The sequence below is a fragment of the Pyrus communis genome, chromosome 2 (genome assembly GCF_963583255.1).
Source record: "Pyrus communis chromosome 2, drPyrComm1.1, whole genome shotgun sequence".
NCBI lineage: Eukaryota > Viridiplantae > Streptophyta > Magnoliopsida > Rosales > Rosaceae > Pyrus > Pyrus communis.
The window spans coordinates 2,834,966-2,847,663 of record NC_084804.1 but is presented as its reverse complement, the minus strand read 5'-3'; the positions used below and the strand labels follow the sequence as shown (position 1 = coordinate 2,847,663).

The following is a 12,698-nucleotide window of genomic DNA, read 5'->3' as shown; positions in this document are numbered from 1 at the left end:
GCAATAGAAAATGGCAACACCAAAAAAATGGGCATGCGTAGCTTATTTGCTATTACTTAGCTGGGGAGTGAGCTCTGCTCATAGGGCAATTAGTATTGGCAAGGATAAAGCTGTACTAGTTGACAGGCCAGATTCCCTCGGCTTCGGACAAATGGGAGGAGGTCTCGGGGGACAAATGGGAGGAGGCTTCGGCGGGCAAATGGGAGGAGGGCTCGGGGGACAAATGGGAGGTGACCTCGGTGGGCGAATGGGAGGTGGCCTCGGCGGGCATATGGGAGGAGGGCTCGGGGGACAAATGGGAGGTGGCCTCGGCGGGCAAACGGGAGGAGGGCTCGGCAGACAAATCGGAGGAGGACTTGGAGGACAAATAGAAGGAGAGATTATTGGAGGTGGTATTGGTTTCAATCCAAGTTTTGGCGACGGAGGTGACCAAGGTGGTGGATACGATGGCGGAGAAGGTGTTGGTAGTTGTGGTGACCAAGGCAGTGGATGTGGTGGTGGCTATGGAGGTGGCAATCGTGGTGGCTAATGTGGTGGAAGTGGTGGTGGGGAAGGCGGAGGTCAGTGTGGCGGCCAAGGCGGTGATGATGGTGGCATGGGCCATGATCAAGGCGGCCTAGGTTTCCCCATCCACAGCTAAATAAACATATCTTGTGTAATAAGCATCATTGTATCATTGTACAACGTGTGTTACAAAAGTTCAATAAAAACCCTCAAACATGTGACAAAAGAAAAAAGTGTTTTGCGGCTTTTGCCCTGCTGTTTGTAAGGCCTTCACCCGCTAATTTTATTGACGGAACTTAGAAATTGGACTGAAATTGCAAACGGAGTTAAATACAGTGATCAAATGTGTTCCGTGCCATTAGGGATCACATAGCACGGCAGAGCCAGTGGCTCTAATTTTTTCAGTCTTTGTTTAGAACTCACCAGTTAGAAAACACTTGTCGTCCCAATTTGATTCCCTACCGGTGCACGGGATGCTGGGGATTCGCGGGCACAGATCCATCTGAAACATCACTCCACAAACTTGTCCATTGTCGTCTTTGCGCCTAGTCGCCCTCACCTTGTGCACTGGATGAACAAAGCTCGTAAGGCCTGTTCCACTTGCGAATATGCAGCCTGTTACACCGTTTGAACATGCAGCCTGTACCACTTAGCATCATACAAGTACAAAATGCTTCACAATACTAAACCAAAATCGAAATTGTTATTAAACGTTCCCTAATTTGTGTACTTTTTGTGTTTTATGGTGGAAGAAAAATCTACAAATTGTGATCTTTGTGTGCGCATACCTGCATCTAGGAAATCCATATTGTGTCAAACAGTATTCACATCAATGCTAGTGGGAAGGAGTCCATCAACCAAGAGAATCCCCCAAGAAATCACCGGAAAATACAAGTCGGAGTCTCATGTTCAAGCTGAGGCTTCTGTAAAACATAGGAGAGGAGATTGCAGATTTAAGATTTTACAAAATTGTGAGGGCACTTCAACCCTGCGTAAACCGAAAACTGATCAGGGGCTAATATAAAATATACATGACAAGCGAAAAGAATGATCATACTACAATGTCAAGATAATGGTTACCCATGTAATATGATTGTATGGTAGTGTTCACTGACCATTCAACTGTCGTTTTACTTGATGTAAGCAACTGTACAACCATAATTCGCTTCTCGGGTTCGAATTTGGCTACTCGTGGATGTTTCTTTACAATCTCAAGTGCTAGCTCTTTAACAACCCCTGTGGCCATCCCATGTATGACAAAGATAACTGATTGAGACTCTCTAGCAGAAAGGACCATGTCCAGGCGGTAAGAAGCTTGATTATTACCGTGGATAACGGAGTGACATGATAAATTTGAATCACTCAGACACTGAGCCGAAAATTTTGAGTCACATATATGAGAATCGAACTTACATAAACTATTGCGGAAATCCTCAATAGTTACATTGGCATGTCTTGCAAAATGTAATATGACAGATCTGGGAAACAACAGGCCATACGTACGCTTAAACCCTAGAGAAGATGGATGTCATGAACAATATTTAACCGTGGCAGAGCCCTACATGAACGAGATTTGATCATACAACCATATATACAAGAGAGTTTTGTGCGATTCCGCTCGCCAAGTGGCAGTTCTTATTTCATTCTCAGCTTGCCAGAATTGGAACGCCGCAGAGTGCAGGAGCATGTTTCCCTTCTTCGAAGACAAGGTTTCCTCTTACAAATGTGGCTGCAACTCTTCCGGATAACTTTGTCCCCAAGTAAGCTGAAATACCCTATACATTGAAAGGAAACACAGGAGAGTAAAATGATTGCTCGACGCAATGAACTCCGATAACATAGAACTGGTTCAATAGATTAAACCGAATGCATAGGGGTTCTTCAAAATGTGATCAAGAAAAATGCGTACTGGGTGTTTGACATGCGTGGGGAATTCATTATCGAGGTCGAATTCCACATCTGGATCCCATACTACGATATCTGCGTGGTTCCCTATTGCAATTGCCCCCTGCAAAATTGTAATTTAATTAGTAATTAGACATATTTTAGTTTTTCTTGGTGCATATCAATATCTGCTTCTGCGCGAAAATTGGCTAAAACAAAGCAATTTTCGCTGTGTTTTAAAATCGAAACTTCAGATTTGAGCAGGAAAATTTGATGATAATTCCACCTTCAATTTTTGTCCAGCGAGCCTGGCCGGCCTTTCACTCCACCATAAAGCTAACTGTTGTAATGTCACTCCATATTTCTGGCCATATGACCATGTCACAGGAAGAACGAACTGCAAGTGCCCCGAAAACAATGTTGGTTAGCTGAAACAAATCGCAACTTTTTTACATTTGAAGGCAAAAGTATGCCAACCTGCAAAGATGATATGCCACCCCAAGCCCTCAAAAAGTCTCCATCGTCGAGAAGCTTAAGTTCCGGCAGAGTTGGTGAGTGATCAGAGCTTAGCATGTCAACGTGTCCTTCCTGAAACAAAACATCAAAAGCCAAACGAAATCAATTCGACGGTAAATAACCATCCTCTTTCCATCAATTAGAGTAGTATGGAAAATCACTTTGTAAGGAGGCAGGCAAACAGAAAATAAGTACATACCAACAAAGCCTCCCACAGTTTTTCCTTGTTGGCTGCATCGCGGATGGGTGGAGAACACTTGAAACGCGTGTCTCCATCGGGAATCTCTTCGGATGAGAAAGCTAAGTAGTGAGGGCATGTCTCAACAGTTAAACTATCACCCCCACTTTTCGCTTCCTGCAATAATGGAGAAAAATGCACTTATCGCCTATCGGAGAGAGTAACAAGACGCTATATAAACCGCAATTTTCGAAGACTATACCTTAATAAGATTTAATGAAGAGCGTGAGTCTGACAAGTGAACAATGTGAAGATGAGCTCCTTCTGCCGGGCCACCAATCCTCGTGTCCTTTGTCAAGGTCAAGAGATCCTTAATTGCTGCCTCTTCCCTGTTTCGAAAACAGAGGAAACACAGTTATCGTGTGAGATTAGAACGAGGATTTAGCATCCACACGAACAATATCTTACCATGAAGGTGGCCTGGTCTTGAGATATGTTGAATAAGAACGAGGATTGTTACTACCATCTTCAACTCCCAAGTTGCTTTCGAGCTCTTGTACTTTCTCTGCATGTACAAGTAAAGGCCTTCTGTATTTCGCTAGTACAGACAGTCCCTCCTAATGAACAAGTAATTGAAAACACAGATTTTTTAAACACGTCAGAACTGCGAAAGCAAGATTCATCTCAAGAATGCCAATGGATGCAGCAATACAATCAACAAATAAGATGGCGATTATTTTATTTTAATTTAATTGCAAGGTAAATTAGATGTTTTATGTGATAGTGGGAGGGATGAATATCATGAAACAAACCTTAATGTGACTGGCATTTGTCATAGGAAAGTCATTGATCCCGGATGGACACATAAAAGACTACAAAAATAGACATCGAAAAATTCATTAGACGAGGATCGTAAACATCCTGCACAATTTGCGGGTAGAACACTATTTCCTAAAGCAGGAAAATAGCAAATTTGGTCCCCATTAGATCAGCACGATGTTTGAATTAGTTGGTAAGAGCGTTCCTTGTGGCACAAGAAATGTAATGGAACAGTTCTCTCTCTAGGCACAAAACTCACTACTTGAATAGTTACCTTTAGACCAAGAACACCGGCATCTAGGAGGTCCTCGAGAGCAGATGCGTTGAACGCGTTTTCAGGAACAAGCCCTCCCCAAAAGCCTGTTCACATTGTATTTAAATTTAAGCGAGTTCTTAAATATTTGAGTATAACTGTATGCCCAACGCATAGTTTCAAGTTCATACCAACATCAACGTAAATTCTGCTCTCGGCGGCCTTAATCTTGAGTTCCAAAGTCTCCCTAGAAACCGTCGATGGCTCACTATTTAGAGGCATGTCAACCAATGTTGTTATCCCGCCTGCAAGAAAGCGAAAAATAAATCTATTCTCGATTTTACAAATCGATGAAAACAAAAGAATGCAGCAGAGTTACATAGGCATACCAGCAGCAGCAGCTTTAGTTCCTGACGGAAATCCTTCCCATTCAGCTCTTCCAGGATCGTCGAGATGTGCGTGCCTGAAACCAATACAAACGACGCGCTTAAGCTCAAATCTAAAACCCTAATTACCTTCGTGACGATGAAGAAACAGATCGAAAAGACAACTGATTTTGTCATAACTTACACATCAATCAGGCCAGGCATGACAACGGCCTCTCCATAATCAATCACATTCTCCGACTTGATCTTCCCATGCTTTTCCTCTTCTTTAACAATTGAGGCAATCTTCCCATCCTTAATCTCAACTGCACATTTCCACATTTCGTAAACTTAATTATTTGGTGCTAAAACCTCGAGTCCGCCCGCTCTTAGACTCGAGATCATTCTTCTTCGTAAATTAGTGTAGAATAGCGTCTTACTTGTTCCAGAAATAACCCCTTGAGGTGTCACAATGCGCTTGCTGGCGATCCAATAATGTTGGAAGCGCAGCAGGCTGCAGTTTTTCGGATATTGCTGCAAAATAAAGGGTTTTGATCGAACTCCGTCAAAATGGCATTTAATTTTTGGAACGTTGGCAATTTCGAACACAACATATTACACAACTTGAAATTCGAACCAAAATATAGTCTGACATGCACACAAATAATACTGTTTATATAATATTATGACCATGATAACTTTTTTCTTTTAGATGATAAACAGAACAACGATACGACACAAATACAACACATAACGTCCATAACGTTTCTGTAAATAAACATTTAGTGGATATATTGGATACTAATTTCACGTCAAAAAAAGAAGTGATGTCACCAAAATTTCTTAGTGGAATATTCTAAGTGGGGTAGAACGTAGGACAGCATAACTTCTCTATCATCTATTATTTGACAAATTAAAACAAGTTCATACCACCCAGTATTTTAATATTTCAGATCCACTTGTCCACTATCAAAAGAAAAGTAAACAACAAACGAAAATTGGAATTATACACCGACTGACGTGTCGAGGTAAGATTCTCTCTCATTTCCTTCTTTATCTTTCTCTCCTTACAAAGAAATCAACAAAAAAATGTTGACATGATGTAGTATTAGTTCGGTACTGAAGTGTTTTTATAAAAAATAGATATAAAAAAAAGTTGAGCTTAAAAATATGTTTAGTAAACACTTAAAAACAGCTTATTTTCACAATTTTAAATAAAAAAGAAACTAAAAACGTGAAGTTGCAAAAATAAGTTTATTCTCACGGCATAATAGAAACAGTTTTTTTTTAAAGCAGCAATACCAAACCAGACCGTCCAAAAACAGAAGGAGACTGGAATGGAATGGAGGAGGATTTGAAGGGAAAAGATGAAGTCAAAGAAGTATAACTCAGAATCAACACGGTCCTTTAATTGCAATGATTTTTCTAAAAGAAAATAGTGTTTGGTTGATGAGAAAATGCAGAGAAAACGTCCAAGGAAAAACGGAAAATTCGAGTCTCTAGTTTTGATTTTTCTAGTTTGAAAACCATATAAATTAAATGAAAAAAATGTTTAGATCGATAAATAATATCGTTTCATAAACTGATCTTTTGCTTTCTTTGCACTCCATTTCTTTGAATGGATTAGACAGGAAAATAATCATCCTAAAAATTCATATAGTATATTCCAATGATTTTCTGCACAAAACACCGTTTGGTTGTTAAGAAAATGAGCGAAACAAACGAACAATTTGGAATCATATATATATATATATATATATATAAATTACAAAAATCAAAAGTATTTCATTGCACTCCCTATTTCTCGATTGCCTTAAGCATCAGTATTAAACAAAAATATAAAATCAACCCACCAAGAAAAAAAAACAATAAAACAAAAATATCAAAGAAGCATCCCTGAGAGTGAAGAATCAAAACAGTAAAACGTTGCAAGTTTCTACATAAAAATAGTGTTTGGTTGGCGAGAAAAAAACCAAAATTTAATCTAACTATAAATTTTCCAGTATTAACGGAAAACCAGTAACTTAATAACATTTTTGCATCGTTAAAATCAGTAAATAATACGTAAATACAACCCAACAAAATAAACAAATGAAAAGAAAAATAAATTACATGAAACAAATGAAAAGGGGGGAAAAAATCCAATTAAATTACATGAAACAAAAAATAAATTTGTTATCAGACCTGAGAGGGATACTGGAAATAGAAAAATAGTAGGAAAGAAGCGATCATTGTAAGCAGCGGCAATATCCTCCATTGCAGCGCCTCCATTTTTCTCTCTCGCTCCTCTGACTGCAGACACTGTCAAACAACAAGTTCTCTCTCTCTCTCTCTCTCTCTCTCTCTCTCTTCCTCTATTTATGCAGATTCAATGCACCAGTGGGAGCTCCTGTTGTTGGAAAATGATATCTCCGGATCTTCTTAATCTACAGGAAATCTGTGTTATAGAAATTTAATCAAACGATTACAAATAGAGATTCATTTTAAGAGTTTGAATCAATTTTCAATTGCTCAAAATTTCTGATTTTGTGGATTATGAGAAAGGAATCTGAAGAGCATCCTTTCTCATGTTGTTTAGTTGGACGTTGATGGGAGTCCACGTGGCACTTATCTACTTCACGTGGGGGAAATAGGGTCCATGTATAAGACAGTGGGATACGCGTACGTGGGGAGTAGACATACGACAAAGTGGGGGAGTGCACCTTAGGGCTGTACATGCGCCCCAACTCGGGAAGATCATTTAGTATTATGAGTTATTGGTATTTTTTTAGAATCGTAAGTGATAGATTTTAAGTTTAATTTTTGCCAAAAACAAATTTGAATCATAATATTACTAAGATGTTTGAGGTTTAGTTTATCATTTTCACTTTAGCATAAATAATATTATTTATTAAAAAATAAAAAAATAAAAACACCACCCGGGATTTATTCCTGAATCTTGATGCCTGGATCCTGATGCCTTTTGAACAAGTGGGCTTTGTCCTAACAGGGGTGGGGTACCCGTATCGTTTGGGAGCAAGATTCCTGAATCTTGATTGCCTTTTCAACGGGTGGGCTTTGTCGTATCAAGCGTGGGCCCTGGGGTACGCATATTATTTTCTTATTTCTTCCCATTTTTCAGTTAGGGCCTGCGTTTACATTAAATTGGTCAACTTCCTCTCGTACCTTCGAGATTCTGTTGAATACAAAATTACGTTGGTTAAAGTTTTTAATTTGAATAAACGATATTATTCATATTAAAAAAGAGAGAGATAAGTTTTTTATTTGAATAAACGATATTATTCATATTAGAAAAGAGAGAGATGAGCTTAACTTCACATAATGTAGTTTAAATTTATCTTTGACGATAATCGAACTACGTTATTCTAATCATTGTTGTCTCATTGGATTGTAATAGTGTTTATTGATGACATCAACAAAGGCTTGTACATTGAGAATATTTTTGCTCAGCACTCTTAAGAGCTGGTGATGTTCACTGTCCTATTTATCACTGTTAGACGAGTTTAAATTTCGAGATCTATGTAGCGGATAGACACAAATCTTGAAATTTGAATTCATCAAACGGTGATAAATAAGGTAGTAAACACTATCAATACTTGAGAGTAGTGAGCAAAACTACACGCATGTACATTATGGATTAACGTCACATTAGACAAATGAGACCAGAATTATTGGTTAACTGAATACTAAAGAAATAAATCTCCCATTTCGTCCACATAAATATACATGGTGTTCATCTCTTTTTCTCTTTTTCACCCTTTAACATGTACATTATTTTCTCCCTTCTTACACAAGTTCTATTTGAATTGTGATTGTTTGAGATTTTTGTGTACATTGGCATTTGTCATATTAACAAATGTAATAGTTTCACTTTCAAAGAAGAACATATTGACACGACACCAACCAAATACAACTTCTAGAGATTTCACTCTGTATCGGAATAAAATCTAAAAAGAAATGATACAGGTCGGAGGAATTTCTTTTAGATTTTGAGTTTTTACTTTTTCTTAAAAAAATATTATTGACATTCTAAATTATCTTCATTTGGAGGACTTGTTTCAAGTATGGTCCATGACGTAATACGTTGGTTGCTCCGTCAATTGCTTCATCCATATTTATTCATGTTTCTGCTTTCCAGAGAGGCGAATAGTCTTTGTATTCTTGTACTAAAATATAATGTTTTCGAGAAGCCCCTAGTTTTTTCATGACTCCCTTCCCTTCCTCCCTTATTGAGGAGTGGATTAATCGGGGCCCGGTTTTCTATACTCTATTATGTTTGGATTCATCATAGGGTGCTATCCACTAACTCATTTTTATCTCTTGTACATTTTTCTTAATTTCTGACCGTCGAATAGAAGAAGATCAATATATAGATAACTTATTCAAGAAAATTACATATTTACAAAATATCGTCTCAATTCATCATATTTCATCATATACAAGATGTGATATGGTTCCGAAGGATGGACTAGATGTAGACAGTTTCAATAAGATTTCATAACTAGAAGCGCCCTTTGTTTTAAAGAGAGGAGGACATGTTATTCACATTTCAATTGATGATCAGAGACAAATTGAAAGATAAGCAGCGGTAGTTCTAAAGATTTCCCTCGAAGAAAAAAAAAACTAATATGTGTAACACTACTCTAATCGTATCAAACATCTTTCATGCGTTTCAAGAGTGGTGATAAACTCATCTCATTGTCTTATTTCCCTACCCATCTTTTAATAAAAAAAATTTAATACCTAATTTACTCTCTTGTAAAATGACATCTAAGACCGTAGAAAAGAAAAACCCCTACTCTCTCGGTTAGCAGGTTCGTTCTTCCCCATTTTCTAGAACAACCCACCTCTCTAAATCTTCAAAAAATAAAGTCCCAGTACCTTTGGGCATTTTAATTTGATCTATTTGTTTTTGTTGTCAGTACTAGCAAACAACCTTGAAAACTAGGATAAAGGCTTGTCTGTCCACAATCCACATACCGATTGTTGTGAGAGGTGCATATGAAGTGGAACACAATGTTCTCGGGACGGGTGGCGTGCTGGAGGATGGAGAAGATGTTAGGAATTGTGTAAAATGTATTGTATAGATGTGATCCTCATTGTGTATTCTGATCAATTGAATCGTGTTTTTGTAGATTTTTTTTTACTCAATAAAAATAAAAATAAAAAGAATTTTAATATAAAGGTTATTTTAGGAATAATTGTTGGTCAGAAGATAACATTTCAAGTTTTTAACTTTTTGTGGTGGGGGTGGGTCTAGTTGAACTCTTTAATTTACCCCTCCAGTCGAACGTAAATTACAAAATCACCCACGATTGCCTTTCCCCATTTTCCCACCGCTCCATTTCCAGAGCAGAATTCTGATCAGAGGCCGAGAGAAAGAAGAAGAAGATGACACCGCATGAATGGGGGTCTCCGTGCGGCCACCAATGCACGCACAAGTACGCAGCTCTTATGCAGATTCCATGTAAACCCATTCTCCTCCTCACTCGCTCTGAAATATTGCTTCCTCCTGAATCTTTGATTTCCTTTATTTCTTTTGATTTTCGTTTTCGTTTGCTAATTTCAAATTTTTTTTTGCTCTAATTTTGGCCATTTCGCTTCTTTTCGCGCTCGAAATGATACTGATATCAAAATTATCGCGCTGTTTATGTTAATCTCGTGTTGGGTAATTAACGTAGGTGATGAATTGCGAGTTTTTCGACCCCTAATTTTGATTTCTGTATTTTGTACGATCAGTTTTGACCCAATTTTGCGTTTTTAGTGGCGGAATTTTCCTGGTGAATTGGGGTTGGAGTAATGTTTGCTTTAGGTACAAGCAAGCACTGGAATTTGTGTTTGAATACTGATTGTTTAAAAATTTGGAACTATTATCCTGGATCACTGTAAATTATGTGTTTTTTTCCTGTAGGGCGAGTATTTTGCAAAAAGGGGTGCGATGCGGATGGAGAGACTTGGGAAGAATGTGAGTATTGATTTGTTCTTCAATTCAGTTTTCGTATGAACATACTCAGATGAGAATTTATGTTCTGGTTGTTTGTTCGCTCTTGTTCTTTTTTCGTTTTGAATTTCGCTTTTTGTCACCTTGATGTTTACGGACACATTACTAAAATGGCGTTTCTAAGAAGCCATTGAATACCCATAGCGTACTGACTTTGTTTATGCTTTGGGAAGTTCCCCATCTGCATTAACTTTTGGCTCATGGATTAGCTTGGCTCTTATCGTTTCTGAATCAGAAACTTGATATGGAAGTAGACTATTGGTTTAGAGTTAGTACGCTACTAGATTGAGGTGGGGTCCCGTCCATAAGTAAATTATTATGTAGTTGGTTAAATGCTTCAAGTGATATAGCGAGTATATATAACACAGGCTTGGAGGAGTGCAATGAGATATGCTATAAGGATCCTGTCTTAAAGGACCAGCAATGGAGTGCTTGCATTGACCGTTCTCCCGGAGTTGACAGGTACTCAGAGGTATGTTTCCCTCTATAGTTTCTTCTTAGCATGCTAATGAATAATGAGTAACATTTTCGAGGATAATACGAACACATGGTAATGTTTATTAAATTGTTATCGCCTCTTGTCTCTTCTCAAGTCCAAAAGTTGTAGTCACTAATGGCGGTGTTGTTCACTATACTCACCTCATGATTCACTAATTTTTTGTAATTTTGACCAACCATGAATATTATTTTTGTATATAAGGTGAAAAGTAGGAAAATTTATGCTTTAAACAACTAGTTTTGTCCAATGACAGCCATAAGAAAATTGGTAATTTGGTACTGTCTGATATAGCTAAATGCCCCATGATTTAAAATCTTGAACTTAGTGAATATGAGTGGAAAGGTTCATATGGTTGCATATCATCATCGTCCTAAAGCATGGTCCTGATTCGATGCACATTTTTTCAGATGAGTTATTGCTGATCCAATTCTATGTGCAGGAGTGTTTCCATGCTTGTGTATCTGGTTGCGGTTTCAAGGTTAGTCTGTTCTCAACCCCGTAAAGTTCTGGTTACATTTTATCTAGGATGAATATTTAGAAAGTTATAAAGTTCCTTGATGTCGCAGTTTGATAAAAATCCAGACATAGCTGATAAAGTTCGTCCAAACAGGCCGCCTAAGCCTCCCCCTGTTGAAAAGCCACCCGCCCACCCTGCTGAACCCATGGCAACGACCGACGACATACTTAGCACTTCTGCATAGTGAGAGACAGACCTAACTACACTACAAAATAGATACATTTATAGTTAGTTGATAGTTTGCAGGATTTAATTTTCTTTTTGCTATTTATATGCCTTTCGCGTCAACTAACATCCAGGCTTCTAGATTTTTTTTTACTGTAGACTGGATCCCCATTCTATTGTACTGGAGTTGGAGACGATTTGAGATTGAGATCCACTCCGGATCCCTATGTTCGAAGCTCACGGACCGAGAGAATGGACCACTTAATTTCACTCCTATTGTCCCCTATTAATTCATCACACTGGCTCACTTTACAAAAACTCAAAATTTGAAAGGTTCAGATCTCTCGGTTTATGGGCTTCAGACACAAAGATTTGGAATGGATCTCATTCCATTTAATTGTTATTCATATATTTGCAAGTTCAATGGTAGGAAAAATGTTTGAGAATTTGTTCACTGTGGATTCGTTTTTGATCGAAGTGTAGAAGTGGAGAAGCCAAGCTGCCATGATTGAGTTGGGGTAGATGAGTCGGTAGATATATGTATGTTGAGTGAAGCAAAAAATGTTAATATTTTGTTTAAGTTGAAGGTAGAAAATAAATTAGTCACGAGAAATGTTTTCCCTCGATCACGTTCTACTTCCAACTTTGACCTCTATTTCTTGCTTCAAATTAGATGAAGCAAGTTATTCACTCCAATACAATCTCAGGCTTCTAGCAACCAAACGAGACTCTTAAGGTATATTATTAACAGTGTGATAAGCGGTGTCACACTGAAAAAATGAAGCATAGGGTTCATGAAATATACCCAAATTATAATAAGTAGTTTAGCTATTGCACATGAAGTAGTGTTCGGTTCTGGCTGAGCATAATTATAGGGTAGTGCTATCTTTTTACACACTATTTAATTTTCAGTCGTTAGGTCAAATGAATTGAAGAAGATTAATGGTAAAAATTAATAAGGATGTGTGAAATAAAAATGAGTGTCTGAGTAACACTA

General features: G+C 37.9%; 3 protein-coding genes across 4 annotated transcripts; 2 read left to right on the top strand and 1 right to left on the bottom strand.

The window, feature by feature from the left end:
• The first annotated feature begins 10 nt into the window (after positions 1–10).
• Positions 11–529, top strand: LOC137722229 (uncharacterized). Its single transcript, XM_068461189.1, has one exon. The coding sequence runs from the start codon at positions 11–13 to the stop codon at positions 527–529; it is 519 nt and encodes a 172-aa protein (XP_068317290.1).
• A 659-nt stretch (positions 530–1,188) lies between these two features.
• On the bottom strand, positions 1,189–6,891 carry LOC137726058 (allantoinase-like). The gene is made up of 14 exons (XM_068464918.1): positions 6,704–6,891; positions 4,960–5,053; positions 4,725–4,845; positions 4,544–4,617; positions 4,346–4,459; positions 4,176–4,261; positions 3,895–3,954; positions 3,551–3,699; positions 3,345–3,471; positions 3,104–3,259; positions 2,866–2,976; positions 2,675–2,785; positions 2,414–2,512; positions 1,189–2,279 (listed from the first exon to the last, which is right to left on the bottom strand). The coding sequence occupies exons 1-14, from the start codon at positions 6,788–6,790 to the stop codon at positions 2,151–2,153; spliced, it is 1,518 nt and encodes a 505-aa protein (XP_068321019.1). The 5' UTR covers positions 6,791–6,891; the 3' UTR covers positions 1,189–2,150.
• A 2,938-nt stretch (positions 6,892–9,829) lies between these two features.
• Positions 9,830–12,147, top strand: LOC137726709 (uncharacterized). 2 transcript variants are annotated; one of them, XM_068465644.1, is made up of 5 exons: positions 9,830–9,986; positions 10,431–10,484; positions 10,889–10,992; positions 11,459–11,497; positions 11,586–12,147. In XM_068465644.1, exons 1-5 carry the CDS (start codon positions 9,911–9,913, stop codon positions 11,718–11,720), a joined length of 408 nt encoding a protein of 135 aa, XP_068321745.1. In that variant the 5' UTR covers positions 9,830–9,910; the 3' UTR covers positions 11,721–12,147. The 2 variants fall into 2 exon arrangements, with proteins under 2 accessions (XP_068321745.1, XP_068321746.1); XM_068465645.1 differs by lacking the exon at positions 9,830–9,986 and adding an exon at positions 10,088–10,331.
• The last annotated feature ends 551 nt before the right edge of the window (positions 12,148–12,698 follow it).